The sequence below is a fragment of the Acomys russatus genome, chromosome 24 (genome assembly GCF_903995435.1).
Source record: "Acomys russatus chromosome 24, mAcoRus1.1, whole genome shotgun sequence".
In the NCBI taxonomy this organism is placed as follows: Eukaryota; Metazoa; Chordata; class Mammalia; order Rodentia; family Muridae; genus Acomys; species Acomys russatus.
The window spans coordinates 14,449,826-14,472,059 of NC_067160.1; the positions used below are offsets into that span (position 1 = coordinate 14,449,826).

The 22,234-nt window shown below is 44.6% G+C and overlaps 1 protein-coding gene across 1 annotated transcript in view; it reads right to left on the reverse strand.

The window, feature by feature from the left end:
* Positions 1-17,401: 17,401 nt before the first annotated feature.
* Positions 17,402-22,234, reverse strand: part of Rapgef4 (Rap guanine nucleotide exchange factor 4) — a 287,611-nt gene continuing 282,778 nt past the window's right edge. Inside the window, exons 30-31 of the mRNA XM_051166215.1 lie at positions 20,551-20,605; positions 17,402-17,683 (exon numbers count right to left, since the gene is read on the reverse strand). Coding sequence (XP_051022172.1) covers positions 17,556-17,683; positions 20,551-20,605 — 183 coding nt within the window. The 3' untranslated portion in view covers positions 17,402-17,555. The remainder of the gene's footprint in view (positions 17,684-20,550; positions 20,606-22,234) is intronic.

A 22,234-nucleotide genomic window follows, 5' to 3' on the forward strand; every position in this document is an offset into this window, starting at 1 on the left:
CCCTCCCCCCCCCCCGCCCTTTTCAGCCTTTTCTTTGAACTTGTCTTAGATGGTGATAAATTCACTATTTCCTGGTGGAGGAAGCGAGATCAAACACATGTGTAACACGCTAGGAAGTAACTAGTAGGCAGGGTGCATTTTGTTCTAGGAGCCTGGACTGATTCAAAAGCACCTCAGCAGGGGGTGGGGGATTATTCCTTGGCATGACGCAGGGAGTATGGCTAACTACCCTGCATGCTCCTGCAGGCGCTGACACTTCCTTACCAACACACTGGTGTATGCAAATACGTTTTTGCCTCCTGTTTCTTAAACATTTCACTCAAGATTCTCTTGTGGCCAGATGTCAAGAAAAAAAAAAAAAATGGAAATGAGTTGAAATAACTGGATAATTGTCTTAGTTTCTCATTTCATTAATATAGATCAAGTCTTGTTAAATCTTTGTGGCAGACACAGTTCAAGGTAATTGTAAGTCAGATTTGCAAAATTCCAGCGAATTATTTCAGTTGAGTAATCAAACCTCAGCCTCACTTAGCCGGCCTTTGCACGTCTAGATGGCCAGTTTGCCCAGCTCATTTTGCCATGAAAATTAGTTAAACAAACCTTGCTGCAAGTTTCAGGGCGTTAGATTACATGGCTTGACAACATAGGCAACATTCTTGTCTCCGGAGGCAGTTGCGTTAGACGTATCTCTCGATGGGGGAGATTATGTCTGTTCCTGGTGGCTCTGGATTGGTCAGTTTTAGTGTTGACATACTATTACAGAACAGGGTTCCTAGATGTCTTCACGTCCTGGGTATGATTTCAGCCTTATAGTACAATTATCTTAGACAGACAAGCATTTGAGAGCCAAATTCAAGCCCTCTCTCTTTCCCAGGTTAGACTAGTTAGGATGGACCTTGAGTGATCTTATCACAAGAGAACTTGAGGTTTGGATGGATCCCTCAGGATATATGTTAATGACAACATGGAAGTGCCCTAAACTCACTAAGAACTTGGGGGCCAGGCAGGGAGATGGCTGTATTGGTAAAGTACTTGGTGAGCAAGTGTGAGGTTATCCCCAGAACCCACACGGAAATGCCAAGCATGGTAGCGTGTACTTGGAACCACAGTGGAGACCTATAGATCCTTGGGGCCCGGGCCATCACCACAGTGGCAAGCTTCAGGCTGTGGTAAGACAAAACCAAAACCAAGATGGACAGGACCTGAGGAACCACATATCTGACTCTGACTTTTGACCTTTACACACACACACTGTGTATAGACACATATGCGTACATGCAAAAAACTAATCATTGAAGGCATTATGAATAGGGACTTTTTTTTTTTAAAGGACTGTGGCACTCGATAAAGGAACTAGATGAATAAGAACCGGGCCATCTTCTTTTGAGCTCCAGGACCTTGGATGTTTTAATTAGCCTCTCTAGGGCTCATTTCTTCATCTACAATTCGAGGGTAATAATTAGGTTTTTGTTTTGGTTAGTGAATCAATACATCTACAACACTTGAAACAGGACCTTGTCCAGAGTCCGTATTCAGTAGCACTAGTTTCTGCTGCGGTTGGTTGCTGATCATATGTTGAGCATTTGCTATTACTGTTGCTTTTCAGGTCCTTGGATTTCTTGTTTCCCCTGGAGTGAGTTTTCCTCTTATTTAGATTTAGAGTACCAATCTCTCCGCTATTTCTAGTGATTAGTAGCTGTTATTTATGTATAAGAAAAAAATCATTATTCTGGCTATTTTAGGGAGCTACATGGATTTTCTTCTGCTACTGTGATGTAGATTTCTCCTATGCACACTTCCCTGAAAATGTCTAGTATGTGGTAGGGTGCGTTGATTGGTAGGCTTTAGAAAAAAATTGCTATAGCTAGGCCCTGAAGTATCCAAAGGCCCATGTGTTGGAGGTACACTTAATAACTAGGGTTATCTCTTTGAAGGTGCCCATGGGACCCCGTCTTTTTCCTTCCTGCACTTTCCTGTCCTGGCCATCAGATGAGGAAGTTTGCTTTGCCATGTGCGTCTACTACAGTATACAGCACAACATACTGTAGGGTTGGGCCCAAAGCAAAGGCTCAACCAGCTGTGCCCTCACACCTTCAAACCTGTGCCAAGCCATGTGGGTGTGCCCACCTGCAATCCCACAATGCAGGAAACTTGAGGTCAAGGTCAGGGGTATAGGAAGTCACAAAAGGGAAGAGAAAGAAAGGGAAGGGAGGGGAAGGGAAGGGGGAAGGGGAAGAGAAGAGAAGGGAAGGGGAAGGGAAGGGAAGAGGAAGGAAAAGGGGAAGGGAAGGGAAGGGAAGGGGAAGGGAAGAGAAGGGAAGGGGAAGGGAAGGGAAGGGGAAGGGAAGGAAAGGGAAAGGGTAAAGGGAGGGGAAGGGAAGGGAAAGGGTAAAGGGAGGGGAAGGGAAGGGAAGGGAAGGGGAAAGGAAGAGAAAGGAAGGGAAGGGGAGGGGAAGGGAAGGGAAGAGAAGGGAAGAGAAGGGAAGGGAAGGGAAGGGAAAGGAAGGGAAGGAAAGGGAAGGGAGGGAAGGGAAGGGAAGGGAAGGGAAGGAAGGGAAGGGAAGGGAAGGGAAGGGAAGAAACAATAAAAATTTTGTAACCTTTTCTCTTCACAAGGTGATTGCTTCAGGTATTTTCTTACAATAAAAGAAAGCTAATTCAGTTAACAAATGCATTTTTCCCCCTTGGTTGATTTGGCTTGTGTGATTGTGTTAGTACTGATGTGCCTTGTACTGTTCAAGTTCAGTTTGTGAAGTTGTAGATCACATGGTCAATGAAAATATGTGCAAGATGGTGCTGGAGATGACAGAAAAAATGTCGGGCAGATATCTCACTGTAGACATAAGTGAAGATTTCTCTGGGAGTTGAGAAGCCTCTATTAAAATATCTAGTATTTTTTTTTAATTATTTATCTATGTGCATGCGTGTGTGTGTGTGTGTGTGTGTGTGTGTGTGTGTGTGTGTGTGTGTAGTGTCAGATCCTCTGGAGCTGGAGTTACAGGCAGTTGTGAGCTGCCTGAGATAAATGCTGGGACTTGAACTTGGGTTTTCTGCAGGGACAATATGTGCTCTTAACCACTGAGCCATCTCTCCAGCCACAAAATGACTGTTTATTAAGAAGGTAAAGATCAGGGGAGATTAGGAGATGGTACAAATATTTTGACCTGATGAAGGGCACAAAAATATCACTCTTGCCTCTGAGCAGTTTACCAAAAATAGCAAGGGGGAAACAACCTACCCCTTAATGAGCTTATTATGACTTGGTGCCTTTAAAGAGAAAGGAAGAGTGACCTCAGTGTATATTCTGGGAGTGTGTCTCCAAGTGGAGAGTGACAGTGGCTTGGTTAGGCTCCTATTTCTGTGAGCTGTGTCCCCATGTTTGACCACAACCTGACTCAGGAGGGTTTTACTTTTTAATCCTCACCAATCTCTGAGTAAAACTACACAGGAAAGATATTTGCTGCTTCTGATAGGAAGTCACACACACACACACACACACACACACACACACCCTTACTACATCACAAAGAAGAAAGAGCTGGAGACAGTGGGTGTTAAGTAAATGTATTTTCCCTGTGTTTTGTTTGTTTTGAGCTGGGGGCTTGCTACCCAGGCTGGTCTCACCCTCTAGGCTCAAGTTATCCTCGCTCTGTAGTTGGTTTTTTTCCCCTTGTTTTTCTGAATCAGTGCCTTGCTGTGTAGCCTTGGCTGTCCTGGAACTCACTATGTAGTCCAGTCCTCTGCTGAACTCATAGCAATCCTTGTGTCTCTGCTTTTTGACTCCTAAGTGGCCAAACTGTACACTGTCCCTGGCCATGAGTCCCAGCCCTTCCTGTGATCGTCGCACAGCGTTACACATGGCTGAGAGTACAGCCATATGCCATGACCAGCCTCATAACAGCTCATTTATTTATTTAATTAATTTATTATTTAGCCATGGTCATTTATAATACCCATTTCAAGCAAATGGAGCCTCATAACAGGAGGGTCTTCTGTTTGCAGCACCAACGACAGTCTTTAGCAAGGTAGACAGTTTCAAGTTACCATGACGTCAGGTACGCAACAGTGACATGTCAGCCTGTAAGATGGAAGGGAGGGGAGAAAAAAGAGGAGAAAGAAGAAACCAGATGACTGGCAGCCAAGATTGCCAAACAAGATTGTGTCCAATGAGGATGTTTCAACATAGAACACCCTGGGACTCTGTAATGAAGCTCCTCCTCCGGATTTTCAACAGGGCTCAGCGTATATACATAGCTTAATTATGCATTGGCTTCAGTGGTGTCAATTTTAATAAGCAAAGCATAGAGAACAGCAGGAAACATAAGTGCCTCAGAAGAAGTTCTGAAAACGCGGTGGAGCCCTCTCCTTTATGGGAAATGCAGAGCACTGTTGGATCTTGAGAAACATAAGTCTTTCTGCAGCTGACTTATGACAAATGTAGGATTATGAAAATTTTATATAAGGACTGCACACACACACACACACACACACACACACACACACACACACACACACACACACACCTTCTATCTTAAAGATAAAATTCTGAGGGGATAACTACAGATCACTGAACCTCACTGACCGTTTGGTATTGGATAACCAGCCAGTCGGTGTGCTCTTCCCAACTGGTCAGGCCCAAAAACACACACAAGTAAACATTATATAGACTGGGCAAGTTGTAGTTAGAAATCTGTTTGTTTAGGTATATGCAACTATTAGTGAAAAAAAAAAAAAAAGCCATGACTTTGAAAGAGAGCAAGGAGGGGGTAGATATATGGGAGGTTTTAGAGGGAGGACAGGGAATGAAGAAGCAATGTAATTCTATTATAATCTCACAAAAGACAAGAAGTAATACAAATGGGAAAAGAAACTTGTCCAGCCAGCAGACAAATTACTCCTTCTTCTTTTACTTTTGTTTTTTTGAGACAGGGTTTCTCTGTGTAGCCTTGGCTGTCCTGGACTCCCTTTATAGACTACGAATTCACAGCGATCCACCTGCTTCTGTCTCCCAAGTGCTGGGATTAAAGGCATGCACCACCACGCCCAGCTTGACAAACTACTTCTTAAAATACTTAAAGAAGTTAATTTTTTTTTCTGGAAAAACAAACGAACAAACAAACAAACAAACCACAAAACACCTCACTGAGCTATCTTGCCTGTGGTCCCAGCTACTGTAGGGGATGATGATCCAGGAAGAATATCACTGGAGATGCACCATTCGAGGCCAGACCTCACCTGGACATAAACAGATGCACACATGCGTGTACACATAAGTACATAACATCTCAGTTACCATGGTTTGGAAGTATGAATCTCATGCCTGAGCTACTGATGTATCCCATTGATTTTCCTTTGTGCCATCAAAAATATACAGAACCAGCCCTATGGGGCAGAGAGACAGGCACACCGGGTACCCTCAGCAGAACAAGTGCACAGAATCAGAGCCGTTGGTTGGCCACCCCAGCTCTGTCATACGCGTAACATGCAAACTTAGGCAAGCTATTTTATTTCTGTGTGTTTCCTCACACAGTACATAATGACACCATTCATCTCCTGGGTGTTTTAGAATAAGATGCCTGGTGTGGGGTGCGTGTTCAACAAACAGTGGGACTGATGGGTCAATAGCTGTAATGTCTGAATCCCCAGCCAATCCCTTCCAAAGGCAGCATTCCGAAAACTTCATATTTAAAGCTCTGAATTCCTTAGTGGCCTTTGTCTTGTATATAATATATAATATATATATATTCTATATATATATATATATATATATATATATATATATGAATTCCCTCCCCTCCCCCACTCCTGGCAGGCACCTCTTTGTATGCCAAGGAGCTCCATATTCATGCTCCAGACTTCCCAGTTGCTGAAGATAACGCTTTTTAAATGTGTGCGTGAACTCTGCACAAGCCTGCAATAGGGCTGCTGTGGATCTCAGCCGTTGCCACCACCCTCCCCAGCCCCCACCCCCACCCCCAGCTCACGACCGCTTCTATGTTGACTTAATGTTATTCATTTGCTTGTATTGTTATGGAGAAGGAATTCTTAATTAAAATGGCCCAGCATCACCCAGCTCACACAGAGTGCCACAAGCGATAATCCCTAATTTAATGAATACTTCGCTTCGTACTTACAATTTAATTTCTGAAGTCAGAACTACAAATGGATTTTATAATGGCTCGTGTGTGCTGGATAAGAGAAGATTGGGGCTGTTGATGAAGAGCTCGCTTCTGAGGTGAAATCTCATGGAGACTTGACTCTAGAGGGTGTAGACTGAACTTCTCAGTGCACATGCAGGCCACATGAGAACCTAATTGCTAGTATGATTTATGCGCATGTGACTTGCCCTTTGATTCAAATTCTTTCATTTTTGATCATTTGATCCATAGGTAGGAAGTACAAGCGTCTTGGGGATAGAGAGAGAACTCAGGCGGTAAGAGCACTTGCTGCTCTTGCAGAGGAACGGGGCTCAGTTCCCAGCACCCACACCAAGTGGCTCTCACAACTGCCACCTGCCAGGGAGCCCAACATCTCCTTCTGGCTTTCTTAGGGGCCTTCATGCCATGGTGCACATAAACTCATGCAGGCACACATATTAACACATAATTTTTAAAAGTCATTTAAAAAAAAAAAGCATGAGAGTCTTTTGTCCTATTTTCACTTCTCCCCCTTTTCACTCAGTAATTAAAAAAAAAAATGTTATCTGTGAGCTGCAAAGAATTTTGAAGCCATCCCTGTACACAGATATCCATGGGTATAGAGATATCTGGTGCGGCACCACCTGTCTGTTCTAACAGAAATTTGGGGTACAAAGAGCAAGCGTTTGACACAATTCTCAAACTGTCCCTCACTCTCAAGTCATTTTCAGTAACTCAAAGCTCTCAGAGAGGTTTCTCCTCTTTTCCATATTTTTTGAAATACATGCGCCAAAGTTTGCAGCCCAGATCTGTCCTCCATAGCTTGTGGTACAGACTGTAGCATGCACAGCAAAGTCTGGTTGAGAGGCACTCTGGTGAGGTAGTAGTTGCTGGAAAGAAGCACCCCTTCCCCAAACTATGCAAATGAAGTGTGTGCGTGTGTGTGTGTGTGTGTGTGTGTGTGTGTGTGTGTGTGTGTGTGTGTGTGTGAAGGAGGTTTCTAAGTCAAACCCAGGTCTAGCAATTCTCAAGCTTGATCTCTCTCTCTCTCTCTCTCTCTCTCTCTCTCTCTGTCTCTCTCCCTCCCTCCCTCCCTCCCTTCTTCCCTCCTTCCCTCCCTCCCTCCCCCCCTCTTCCAGGACTGCTAAAGTCACCAAGATAAACACTTTAAATAGGTGCCTACACCTATTTAAGCTCCCCAAAACCAAGAGTGTCAGACTCTTCAGCCATTTCTCCCATAGCCACCCTCACTCTAGCAGGTGTTTTGCAAGATGGTGATGACACTCCACTCCCTGTTTCTACTGCGTGGGCAGTATGACTTTGGGGGTGCAGGGGGGCAAGCAGAGAAAAGTGTTTTTCCACCCTCTGACTCTTGACTGTCCTCCCAATCCCCTTAGACTAGCTTGGTGCTAGTCTCACTCATTTTGAGCTGGGCCCTTCAGAGACCTCGGTTACCTCCTTGCTTCCTGCAAGATTTCCTCAGCCAACAAGTGGCTAAGCCAAGCCCAGACAGGCCCACTGGAGTGGAAGAGATCATGCGGGCAGAGATGAGGCTTGGCAGAACAGGTGACCCATTATCCATGGTTGTTTTTAAAAGTCGTCGATTGAAGTGGCTTGCTCTGCTCTGTGATGTTTACTTTTATGTGCCAACTCAATGGGTATTTGGGGAATAAGATTGACCTTTAAACTGGAGGCGTCTGGGTAAAGCAGGCTGACTTTAGAAGGACAGAGGCAGTCTGATGTAGCCAGTCACATCTAATCAGTGGAAGGCTTCTGCACAGAAGAAGATGACCAGCTTCCCCCAAGAAGAACATAACTCTCCAGTAGACTGCCTCTAGACTTCATGGGTACCACCAGGTCTCCTTAGAAGTGGCATTGGCTCACAAAGCATCAATTCCTCGCTTGGACCCCACAGGTAACAAAGTGCACCCCAAGGAAAGCCTGGCATCTCTGTGTCCTGCTTTGCTTTCTATAGGTGTGTGTGTGTGTGTGTGTGTGTGTGTGTGTGTGTGTGTGTGTGTGTGCGCGTGTGTGTGTGTGTGTGTGTGTGTGCGCGCGAGATAATCACCATGACCAAAATCAATTTGGGGAGGAAAGAGTTTGTTCAGCTTACAAACCCAGGCCCGAGGCCACAAGCCATCGCTGGGGGAAGTCAGGACAAGAATTCAAGGAAGGCACCTGGAGGCAAGAAGAGCAGAGATGGTGGAGAATGGCTGCTTACTAGTTAGTTCTCATGGATGCTCCGCTTGCTTTCTCACACAACCCTGGACCACTTTCTTGGGGTGGCACTGCCCATAGTGGGCTGGGATCTCCCACATCAATCAAGACCCCATCTCACAGACTTGCCTACAAGCAATCTGATAAAGTCAATCCCTCATTAAGGTTCCCTTTTCTCAGATGATTCCAGCCTGAAAAGAAAGAGAGGAAGGAAGGAAGGAAGGAAGGAAGGAAGGAAGGAAGGGAGGAAGGGAGGAAGGAAGGAAGGGAGGAAGGAAGGAAGACAGGCACACTAGCCAGCATACTCTGCCTCCTGTCCCTTACTTTGGGCTAGACTTGGCATAGGCTTTCCAATCAGGCAAGGAATGCCTTCCAGTTACCCTTAGCTCATCAAAGATGAAGGTACAGAGATAAGTCATTGCCCTAAACCCCATGAGTCACCTTGGACTCCAGGAAAAGCAAAGCGCCTCCCCAAGACAGAACCCCCTCCACTGCCCCAGAAGACTAGGACCATTATCTATGACAGTAATGCTCCACCCTGATCATCTGATCATCGTGTCAGAATGAGACTGGCCACCTCAGGTGACAACAGTAATGATGATAACCTCATATCAGACCACTTGGCAGGACCCAAGCCGTGACATTGACTGACAGGCCTACACCTCGACCAGGACTTGCCTCTTGTCCACGTCCGTCCTTTGTTTAAACCGAAAGGTCCTGGTACCTCAGGAAGACAACTTGGAGTCACTGGACGCCTTTAGCTGTTCTTAGTCAGGTGCATACAGTGAGTTGCTGCTCACCATTGCAGGCCTCTTTAATTGGCACATTAAGCCTGAGCTTGGCCTGTTAACATGCAGGAATGAGGGGCTTTCATCCTCAAGATCTGGTTCTACCCTGGCTCTTCACCTTCAGGACTGCAGGCTGGAATAGCATTTAGGCCCACATTGGGCCTCCTGAGTCTCAAGCCGACTGTCTCACAGTGCAGACTATGCTTGCTGGCCTCTGTAATTACATGAGCTAATTTCTTATATTGCCTCTCCTTTGAAGGCAATGCATTACAGAGAACTGGCTTGTTCCATTGTTTCTGTTTCTCAGGAGAATGCTGACTAATACACAGACCAACCGATGGACTCACTGGTAAAGCGTTTCTTTCCACGGAGCCACATCTTTCTTTATCCTTCTAAAGTCCCGACATCTTGGGAACTACGGAATTCATCCACAACTCATGCCAAGGTGTTGTGCTTTCTTTCCTGGAGAACTTCTCCCTGCTACAAAGACGGATCTATTGTCACATGTACCCCTACCCTAAAATACCACAACCTTGGCTGGGAACAATCAGTTATGATAGGCATCTGCCAAGTCCCACAGGCTGCCCCCGGCCAAGGGAACAGCAGGAGGGATGTTGAGCACCATCCAGTCTCCTCTTAGATACAGATACTGCAGAAGCCTGACCTGGAGAATTCTGTGTTCTTGTTACTTTCTTGTGTTGGATCTCCTCTTCCATTGTCCCTCTGTTCCTGATTCTTCCTTGCTTAGGAAGAGAGATTCCCAGGGACCTGCAGGACAGGACTAGGGTGGAACCAGGCAGCTCTCTGTGTCCCAGCCTATGCCCCCCCAACCCCCACCTCTTCTCTTGTCCAAGGCTGTAGAGAAATGCTGGGACCTTGCAGTGCTTCGAGCTTCATGGCAAAGCTTTGACTCTGTTGTGAGTTGCCACAAAGAGCCAAGTTCTGGCTTCCTGGGACATGATGTCCCTGACCTTCCCTAACTGCTTGGCAAACATATGCAATAGACCCTAAAAACAAGGCAGGCACTCTCATATCTGCAAACCCTTCTTCTCTCAGGGGTGGTAACATTGAGCATTCATTTCATTCCCCTCTTCTGGTGGCAAGACGAGTACATCAACCAACAGGGCAATCAAGGTCCTGGGGCTATGGTCACTTTCCAGGAAGTCCTATCTCCAAGCTTGGAAACCTGCTATGTTAATCCACTCTTTGCTGGTATTTTACAGGATTACTGAGGATGGGCGATATATGAAGAAAGGGGCTTCATTTAGCTTACAGTTTTTGGAGGCTAAAAGTCCAAGATTAGATCCTCATCTACTCAGCCTCTAGTAAGGGCCTCGTGGTGAATGGCACCATGGCGAGAGCAGATGTGAGAGGGACAGAGCCCGTGGTAAGACAGGAACCAAAGAGAAAGGGAACCCAGGCTCTCTCCTGAGGTCACAAGAACTAAGGAGGCTCTGAGAACTACATGCTCCAAAGATCCAGTTACCTTACTACTGGCTCTATCATTTCCCAACACTGCCACACTGCGAAGTGAGCTTCCAATGTGTGAATCCTCAGGGAACACACCCAAGCCATTCCTAAAACGACTGCACCAAGACACTGAGTCACAGGTCCCCTAGGCACCACTTCCCCAGTAGCCATGGGACACATCGGCAGCTTCATCCTAAAGGAGGAGATGATGACACAGGTCATTGTGGGGCATGTTAACTGTCGCACGTAAGATGGCGCAGCCACTGTGGAAGAAAAGCGTGGCAGCCCTTCACAACGTGGTGAGCTAGGAGCGCCAGAGCTGAACGCAGAGGGACACACCTACAATCCCTGCGCGTCTCTGGCAAGATGGGATGGGGGACATGAGGTTCTTGGAAGCTTGTGGGCCGGCCAGTAAGATAAGAGATCACTGTCTCTAACAAGCTGAGAGATGAGGGAGGGCTGACACTTGATGTTTTCCTCTGACATCCACACGTGTGCTGTGGCATGCATACACAAACATTCGCAGGCACACGGGTGCTTACACAGACACATAAAGATTGAGTAAACAGGGTAGCAGTTAAGGCAGACTCATTCGGTCAAGGTGCCATGTGGTAGTAGCTTTGAGCGCTCAGCTGTGAGTGAATCATCTGTATTAACTGGCTCCATTCAAGGCTCCGGGTACATTGTGGAAGAGTGGGCGGAAAGAATGTAAGAGCTGATGGATGGAGAAGAGCTGTGATTCCTGATCTCCGGGCGTGGCTACTACTCATATCCATGCACGGCACCCGTGGTTATCTACCCGAGAACGGCACAAGATCTAGCTAGTCAAAATTTCATCAAGAACAGAGCAGGGGACCCCAGAGACTTCACCCTCGGTGGAGAAGGGAGAGTCACTCTACTTGGGGGATGTGGGTGCCGGGAGCTTATCCATGCTCCAGTAGGTGACCCCACACCCGTATGCGTATCGACAACACTTATTGGACTCAGGGGTGATTAATAATAACAACAAAAGGAGGCCAAGAAATTAAGAGAGGGTGGGGAATAACAGCGGAACTGGAAGGAGGCAATGGTGGGTGAGTATATAATCAAAATAAACCAAACACGATGCTTTGGTAGAATTGGGTGAGTATAGCTGCTTTCCGAAATACACTGCGTAAATATGTGAAAAATTCAAAGAGTAAATAAAAACATTGTTTGACGATGAAACACAGAATTGCTATATGCCTCTCTCTCACTTCTAGAGGTAAAGAGCCAGAGCTTGAGCAGGTGTTTGTAGGCCTATGCTCATAAATTAGTATTATTCACAATAGCTAAAAGGGAGGAGAAACAAGCCAATTGTCTGTCAATAGGTGCATAAATTAACAAAATCTAACATGCACATAAATGGAGCGTTAATTTAGCCCTGGGCTGAGGATGTAGCTCCCTAGCATGCGTGAGGCCCGAGGTCCAATCCTGAGCACCGCATAAACTGGATATGGTAACATACATCTACAACCCAAGCACTGGAGAGGCAGAGGAAGAAGGACCAAAAGTTCAAGGTCATTATCAGCTACATGGTGAGTTCAAGGTTAGCTTGAGATACATGAGACCTGTCTCACAAGGGAGAAAAAAAAAAAAAAATCAGCCTGAAGAGGGAAGAAGATTCCATTTTGACACATGAGACAACAACGGATGAGCCTCAAATACATTAAGCTACACAAAACAACTCAGACACAGAAGGAAGCGCAGCACATGAATGGGCCCATCCAGAGGCTGAGGAGGAACAGCTGTTAACAGCTGTAGGAGGAGGTGGCACTGACTGTATGAAGGGTCTACGGAGCCGGTCTAGGTGCCCAAAGGGTGTTGGATAGACAGTGGTGACGGCTGTCCCCAACAGTAGACATGCACTTGTTCTAGAATACCTTGGCATCAGTGTGTGAGAACCAGCTCTAAGGTGCCACGGAACCAAAGAAAGAGGAGGAAAGACCTAGTGTTATACAGGATGCACACTTTACTGGGGGGACCTACTGAGCAAGGCCTGCTCAGAGGCAGCAGCAGGTGTTACAGTCAGAGGAAGAGCAATATGCATTGATCAGGCCAAAAACAACTTAGCCCTAGCCAGAGTGTAGACTAGCTAGTTTATCTTAAGCTTGTATCAGAGTCAAGCACATTCCTGGTTCTAGGGTCCATTTGTTTGTTTGTGGTTTTTGTTTTGTTTTGTTTTGGGGGGTTGTTTTGTTTTGGTTTTGTTTTTTCGAGACAGGGTTTCTCTGTGTAGCCTTGGCAGTCTTGGACTCACTTTGTAGACCAGGCTGGCCTCGAACTCACAGCAATCTGCCTGCCTCTGCCTTCCGAGTGCTGGGATTAAAGGCATGCACGACCACTGCCCCGCTTGGCCACTCTAGTTGTTTTGGCTTATTATGGTCTGCTGGGAGACTAAGCAGAAAACTGACTAGGGTTACTCTGCTGCAGTCATGGCAGTCACAAGTCAAGTTGTACCAGGGTGAATTCATATAGCACGGACCCGTTGAACTGCTCACTTACAAAAGATTTTTTAAATGGTTAAATTTTAGTTTCTTGTATTTTAGAACAATAAAGTTGAATCATGTCCCACAAAAGGTTTAGGTGAAGGGAGGGCGCATGACTATAGGAATGTAGACTCACCTGTGACCTTTCTTGTCCGTGCTTTTTGCAGCTGCCTTTGCCCTTCTTCTCAGTGAGCACAATAAAGGAACTAAGGCAAGGTGGACGGGGCTCTCCACAAATCAGGGTACCATGACAGATCAGAACAATGCTTCTACCCTCCAGGGGCTCACCATCAGAAGCTCAGCTCTGTTCTTCCATGTCTGCCCACCACTCTTGAAGAAAAGACAGGAGTGGAGGGCCGGCACGTCGCGAGTCTTTTTTAGCTCACCAGCACATCATCGAACAGTCTCTCCCACGGTCCTCGTGAGCATCCTGGCCCTGGCTGCCAGCATCATGTCCTTCTTAGAACAAACTCTCCTCTTCCTTTCCTCCGGAGCTCAGCTCAACTGTCACTTGCACGGGCCATATTTCCTCGCCTCAGGAAATTAAAATCTTCATCTCACACGCTCACATCATGTAACTTCCTTGGAAGGGGTTTTTCTATTTGGCTGTCTGATTATGTAGGTAGTTTCTTCTGTCACCCCCACTGTATGGTAAGCGCGACGAGAAAAGAAACTCCTGCGCTTTGCCGCAGTCTTGAATCCTCACAACATGCTTGCTCATGGTCAGCCGGTCCAATCTACAGTCCTTTGGCCACATTGCCCTAAGGCCTGTTGGGGCACATGGTAGAGGACGCTGTTTGCACCAAGATTATCAGGAAACAAAGAGAAAGAAGAGAGGCTGGAATCCCAACAACCCTTGCTCCCAGTGACCTTACTTCCTTCCATAAGCCCCACCCCTTAAAGGTCCCACTATCTCCCAATATCATCATGGTCTCAGGACAGGCCTTCAACATAAATCTCTTCAGGGACACTCAGGACTCAACCTCTAGCACATGCTGATCATTACCTGCTAATGAGCCAATGACCCAATGAGCAAATAGAAAAAAATGACCGCCAGTAGTTGAGTTAAAGATTTTCTCCAATTTATAAGTAAAGGCTGCTGTGGCCTGCTCGTGTGAAACACTATCCTGTGCTATGTAGGACAGATTCAAATTACTCAGAAGCAAGACGCGTAATGCATTTTAGATCGACAACAAAAGGAAAGCTATTCAAGGCGGGGGCTCATTTTACCACACGCTTCCTCTATGCTGAATTTTTATTATTATCAGAAGCACAATTTGAAACCAGAGTGACACTTCTTTTAATTTTCTCACACTGGTAGTCATCGATCAGCATTCATAGCTTGCGAGGAAATGCCACTGAATCCAGGAGGGAAATGTATTTAACCTGCGTGGCATTCAAATGCTGCTGGGGAAAGCTTAGCTACTGGACACTGTGCTGGGTGACCTTGCTGTGCAGTCACGTTAAACACTTAGATGTATAATTTTCTACTGGAGCTTTTGGGAAAAACATTCTCTTTCTTTTCCCCCCCCACATCTTTCAGCAAACCTCATTATCCTTCTTATGACCCCGTAGGCATCTCATTTTCTTTTGGCTTGTTTGCAAGTTTTAAAATATTAACTGCATCTCCCGATTCGGGGACGGTTGCCTGGCTACTACTCTACGCTTTTCAGAGCACTAATTTTTTGACCTCATCATTTCTATCTTGAATAAAAGAATTTAATGAATTTATATAAAAGCCAGTCATAATTAAGGTCTCTTATTTTTATTTTATCTAGAAATTGTTATCCTCATTTGGGAGGCCAAGGGTAATACACATGGGAGAATATGTATTAATTTTTAATAATGTTGAAAGTAAATTAAAATGAGGTTATAGTGTGTCAGTCACTGTGGAATTGGGGAGTGGTGCTGGTGAGCACAGGAGAGCAGCTTTTAAGAGGTGCAGGAAGAAAGAAGAGTAAGATTGAAGAAAGGAAGAAAGGACAACCACCTCTATCAATCATCTTTATAAATTACCCAGAAATCCGTAATAGTGAGTGAAACCTTTGCAGCGAATTGAGGCCCATGATATAGCAAAACATTGAACAACCATGATTATATAGGAAAATTTATTCTGTGATTAAAAAAAAAAAAAACCATTATCATGTAGAAAATCCAAGGCCTTATATGTGTGTACTCCTGGGCAGAAGTCAGTATTGCATAAATAACACATCTGTTCTTTAGGGCACCGAAATATTATATAAAGAAACACAAAGGCCATTTACCTGGTTTAGCATTTGGCAAGATAGGCTTTAATTATAGGAATTTAAACAGAATTTAATCGGACTTCTCAGAGCCATTAATATATTAATGAGACCCAGGAATCATTCGTAAGAACTGGATCTGCTATGCAGTGGCCTCCAAACTGATTTGAAGACAGTATCTTTGGTTTTTTTGTTGTTGTTGTTGTTGTTTCTTGCCTGCATGGTTGTATTTCTGTTTATGGAGAAATAATGTGAATTTGTGAAACAAGTACAGCCTGGAACACACTATGGAAAAAAACCAGACTTACAAAAAAGGGAGACAGGTCTATATTTTAAATATCTCCTTCTTGAATATTTATTAAAAGCTTCACGATGAGAGGCAGCATGACACCCCGTACACGCAGTTCCACATCCAACGATCCGGTGCCTCTTCACACTAACAGCTTTTCTGATGGTCAAAGGTGATGAAGGGGTGAACAAAATCTAGCATATCCATAAAGTACATATTGATCAGCCATAAAAAGGACTGTATGGATGAAGGAAGTAACACGGAAGACTCATGATGACATTATGTTAAATGAAAGGAGCCAGACACCAAAGACGTATGTTGCCTGATTCCAATTATAGGAGGCTCAGAGCAAGCTCCAGCACCAGGACGGAGATCAGGGTTGCCTGGGGTTGGAAGGAGAATGAGACACGAATACTAATGACTAGTCTTTCCACACCGTGATGATCTGATGGCAGCGATAATGGTCGCGCAGCACCGTGAATATATTAAACCTCACTAGATTACTCCGAGAGGGTGAAATTTAGGATTAGTACGTGAACTTATTTCAATTGAAAAACAAGTCAAAATAAGCAGACAGACAGACAGACAAACAAACAAACTTAAATGCAGGCAGGGTTGCAGCTCCAGGTTCAGTGTGTGCTTGGCATTCATGAGGCCCTGGGTTCAGTCCCCAGCACACACACATAAAATCAATAAATGATTTTTTAAAAATCCAGCACCCATCACACCAAAAGGTAAGACTTTCTGTATCAAAGAAACTGACAACACAATTATTTCTTGTCAAGTATATTTAATGAAGATACTGGCTGCTATTTACAGAAGGGATATGTACATACAATTCTTACACATTAAATGTAGCCTAATTGTGAAAACAGAAAAAAATGTACTCCAAAATTTCATACTGAGTAAAATAAATAAAAAGGAATTATTTGGCACAATGTATATTATGTAGCAAATAAATAACTCTGTACTATTGATTGCATGACCTATTTACAATCTATCTGAAAGTGCAAAACAATCCTGAAAATTAACATTTTTGTAATAAGATTTAAGTCCAGAAAATACGTTTTTTTTCCCCCATCAGTAACAACAAATTTGTAGAGGAAAGGTTTTTTTTAATGCCCAGGAAAATATTTCAATTTTGAAAAAATGTTTTGTGCCTATTGTGCTCTTCTGAAATGTTATTTTCTATCTTAACGCTGGCAATATTAAGAACCTTGGTGTTTCTTAGTGGAATTCTTAAGTATGTAATCCTGATTTGTAAGTTTTTAAAAGTCACAATGTAAACATATTATTCTAGAGATCATTTAGAAATTACAGACCAAATAGCCATAATGTTTCATAGTGTGGTGAGGTTCTATTCCTTCGGAGGTAAGATTATGACAATGGAGGACTACGTCCTATAATTTAGACTTGTATGCTTCCCTTAACACCTTCTCAGACTCCCATGCCCCAAATCAAGGTGCTAAGTAAACAAATCTTTCAATTATATCATCACCAATGCATCCAAGTCAAACCCATCCACGGCACAGTCTCATGCTGCAAACAGCCTGGGAAGGGATGTCATGGGCCTGATGTCGCCCTTGCCAAGGTTATTTCTTCATGTGAGCCCGACGGTGGCATGCCGGAAATGAGGGAGCATGACAGCAATGGATGATTCCTAAGCTACAGTGTGTCAGTGCTATGCAAGTCAAATCACGTCTTCTTTTCTGGTGTGGTTGGAAAGCTGTATGTGGCCCTAAGGGGGTGGGGGTGGGGGTTGGGAGGTGGCAGGGAGGCTTAGGATGTGTCTCTGCTTATTCTGGAGAATTCTCTAGTGGCAACACAGTCAGTAGTAGCAAACACAGCATCTTTTGAAAGATTGTGGACGGGAGACAAAGCATCACTCTGGGCACTTCAGATGTCTATGGCCTGCGAGGCTCTAATCTGTGTGACATCTGTGATAAAGTTCTCTGGTTGTCAATCACATTTAATTGCCGTACATAACTCCGGACATCCTGATGGTTCTTATTAGCTTGAGCGGCATCTGGATCTGTTAGAAAGAATAGCAGGCAGAGTTGGCATTGCATAATATCTGCATGGAAGATGCAGCTTTATTTTCCCCACTGGCTTATTACATTTATCAGAGAGTCCCTGCGTCCCGTCAAGACCTTTCCACACACCACACTCACTGGAATATTTCTATTTGGTTGGTCCATCTACTCCCTTCTACCCTCCAATTTTCCTTTCTTCCCTGGAATCACCTCTTTTGATCATTTTCCTTTGCATTGCACACTGGGGGCGAACAAGGCACCAAATAAAAAGGGGAAACAGCTGTCTGATGGCCCTGGTGACAGATGAAAATTGTTTTCCGTTCCCAGCCCACCTCTGTGTCTCACACTCTGTCTCCACCTCCTTTGATCCAGATGAGGACTAATGTCAAAGACACAGTTTCATTAGAACTCACAGAAGCACTCAACACCTGGCCTGCCGGGCCCCCTTCGCTTGTACACATACACAGCAGTGCTCCAACTGTATGCCCCTAGGCACAGCCCCAACTGGGGGCAAGGCTACCTTCTGGCTAATTGAGGACTCCTAGTAAACTTTTCTTCTCTGATATGACTTGCCCTGAACGTCCACCAACTGTTTTATTTTGATCTATGGATGGGAGTACCTGGGCTATCCAAAAGGCAAATGGATTTTAATTCAAACCAAGACTTCAAGAAAATCTAATGCACACAGCTCCTGCACACACTGCAGGTAAGAACAAGGGAGGCCGCGGCCAATAGCCGAGTGAGAAACTGGGAACCCAGTACCCCGGGAAGTGGCTACCTAGCTCCTGAACGCAGTCACCGTGTAGGGATCTGTCTCCAGAGCAGACACATCGCCCCTTAGGGTCTGTTTGTCCCAAAATTTAAATGAGGATTTTTCAAAGAAATAAGAAGGTGACATTTATATAACCCAAACCTCTGCTGCAGTCATGGACCACCATCCCAGGGCTGCCTCTCTGCTCTAGTAGTGCACAGGAGGGGCCAAGCTGGGATCTGGACTCGGGACCAGAGTTCTGCCCTCCTGACCACTACTCTACTCCACATCTGCATAAGGGGCTGGAGGGAAACGAAGCAGGTCTGAGCCCAGAAAGCAGAGACAAGCTACAAAAGCTCCTGCTCACTGTGAGAAGAGGACTCATCAGTATAATTATCACACACAAATAATACCACAGCGAACCACAGAACGCATTGTGCTTAATTTCCTCCGCTTCCCACTGGCAGGGTACTCTGCATCTACAATATACTATAATTACATTGTACGTAGCCCCACAACGTTTCTGAATCTATTCCTATAGCTTTATCTATAGATTGTTGACTTCAGAGTTGAGCAGCTGTTGTTTACCAGCAGTTGCTGATAAGTTCAACAAATGCAGTAGAAATTAAAAAAAAAAAAAAAAAAAAAAATCCCCTCACTTCTCTCAAAGACATGGAAGGATGTAGAATTTACCGCCAAAGAGCCTGGAGGAACAAAGCTGATGCTATTATGTCTCCTGTTTGGTTCTGGAAAGCCCAGAGAACCCTTCTCAAGGCTCTAAGGCCTCTCCAGCACACAGGAGTTCTGCATGTAATTCTGAGGATGTCTTGGACTCCCCTGAAGGACCACAGATTCTGCATGATAAAGTCTGTTGTAACTGGCACTGTTCCTCCTCTTTCTCAGATGATTTACGGCCATGTCTTTTGCATGCATAGTAAATTACTATAGGAAGAGATATGAGATGCTTGGCTTCTGGCAGAATCCATGTAGGAAGGGTGGGTGACGTGCAAGACTTCTCATTTTTAGAAGTGAGAGGACACAGCTGTTTGAATGAACTTTTAAAGCTCCTCTCAATCCCTAAGTCAAGATTATTTTCTCTAATTGTTTTTTTTCCCCTCCTGAACATTAAAAAACAAAACAAAACAAAACAAAACAAAAGAACAGTAAGTAGCTCTGGCCTTCCATGTTAGCAAGCTCTGGCGTGGGGCCAGGTTTACACTACAAAGAGCATACCACTGTGATTATTAAAACAAGAACTGTCAGTCTCTACTGCGGAGGGTGGTGAGGTGGGCTGCTGTCACATCTCCGCCATCTGACCATGTTGAGTTAATATGCCAGTTCTCTCGAATGACTCACATAATGAGATTAGCACGAAACTTCGAAGGACTCACCTGCTCTCTCCTAGACCAGACAGGAGAAGCAAAGCTCTGGTCCTTATCCCAAATCCTAGGTCAGGAAACAGGAGCACTGACCTAACATGGCCAGCTGGTGTTATGAGAAACTTAACTCCCAACAGTTTAAAGTGCTCGCTTGTTATTAGTAATATTTCATACATATGGAAAACATAAAAACGTTGGGTGTTTATGACACACACCCAACACTTAAAAGAGCATTTGGGAACACTAGAAATGTTATGTATAATTCTGCCATGGGACAGTTTGCAAGTGTGCTGTAGACATTAATGCATTCTCAAGAGACAATAAATACTATCTTTCCAGTTTATAAATGATAGTGCTGACTCACCAAGGGCTACTGGGTTTCTCAGCGCTGAGCCATGAGTCGCATCGAAAGCAATTTAGAGGAAGGCTCATGTGGGCCTTTGCAGCCTACCTGTTCTAGCTACACTGGGACGAGCAAATGAATTTCCTTCCCATTCACTCATTAAAATAATATTCTGACCCTTATTTTCTAGTGTTACAGCAACATAAATATATTTTAGCCTATGGCAGCAAAACAACACTCTTAAACCCAAGGCACACATTGGTTTCAGGGTCCAAACTGCATTCGACACAGACAAATGTTGTCCAGCTTCCTAGAGTGCATTGGAAGACTCGTTAAAAAGGTCTTAACCACCACCATGTCCACAAGAGCATGCGGTAATAACTTGAAACTTACTAAAGGGCTGGCTCCTGTAGTACCGCACTGTTCTGGCAGTGTTTGCAATCATGCGCTGTAAGGAATAAAAAAAAAAAAAAAAAGGAAGAGAAAAGCAAACCAGTTTAGTATATACTCCCCAGAGGAGGGAAAACATTATTTATTCCAGTGAGACTCAGTAGCACAGGAAACAGCATGTTCTGGAATGCTGACAGTCTGAGGGCAGCTGGTTGATGGATAACCTGCACAGTGACGTTAACGAGGCATCCAGCACAAAGCATTTGCAGGTAACGAACACTCATGACTTCATGACACAGCTCTTTGTCTCGCTGTGTGTGCCTGCATCTCTGACACTGTGCTTTAATGCTGAGAAACCGTTTCCGCCGTCCTTTGAAATGGTCTTGGATCTGAAGAAGGGTTAGCTTTCAAGCGTCTCCTAGTTAGCAGGACTCAGCTGTGAGTGGGAAGTCGGATTATTTTCCTTATGACTGTTGCTGCCCCACTATGCTTCCCTGACCTTCCTTAGTAGCAGCAAAAGTATATGTTTCAATCCAAATTGTGTTTTCCTTCCTTCTTTACTTTTACCTCCTAATTTATAGCATTGCCATAGTAACAGTTTAGGAAATCAAAATGGTAGCAACAAAGTAAAATCATGGAGATGGTAAACTCAATGGGTAAACTCATTACTATTTTGGTACATTGCCATATATATTTGCATATATCTACACAGGTATATGGATATATTAGATATATCTGATAACAATAAAAATAAAATAATAAAGCAAAAAATAAACACTAAATGTATTCTTCAGTTTGTTTTGTTTTTTCAAGATAGGGTTTCTCTGTGTAGGGCTTGGCTGTCCTAGAACTCTCTTTACAGACCAGGCTGACCTGGAACAGAGATCTGCCTGCCTCTGCCTCCTGAGTGCTGGAATTAAAGGCGTGTATCACCACTTTCCAGCTAGCCTCATGACATCTTAAAAATAAACACACAGATGCATTTTTAAAGTTAAGCTATACTTCATATGGGTTTGGTTTTCACTTTTTCATCACACTGTAGTTCTTTTCCATGCCATTTGCACTTGAAAACTCTTTAAACAGACTATAACGTAGCCGGCCTTTGTTAAGTTTGTTACTAAGCAATCTTAATTTCCTAATTTTTGGTTGTAATAAAAATTTAAAACTGTATGTGTGTGGTGGTGTTGAATACAGACACAAAAACAGCAGGAAAGGGCTGGGGACCTGGTTTAGTGGGAAAGTTCTTACTGAACATACGAGGGGCCCTAGATTCAATCTCCAGTACTGAAAGGGGTAGGGAAGGCCAGACACTACCACCATGAAGGCTTGGAACAGGGACCTCAGACTCCCAAGGAGAAACACTGGCTAGGACTAAGCACAGTTCTTTAGCCAGGATGTCCTGTTTCTCTTTATGGCACAAAGCAGGCTTTGAAGTCCCTACCTGTGTTTCTCAGAGTCTGAAGAGAATCCTGCATAGATGGTGGATGGATAGTCCGATCAGCAGGAAGTTGAATAGTCTCCACCCAGAGAAAGCTACTCCCAATTTCTAAGGAGCTATTTAAATCCAGACAGATCGGGACCAGAGCCATGAGGACAGAGAGAGAGAGAGCAGAGACAGGCCGGCACAGAGAACAGAGGGGACACCTAAGATAGAGCTGGGTTCCCCGTGGGGGTCCCCTGGTGTACC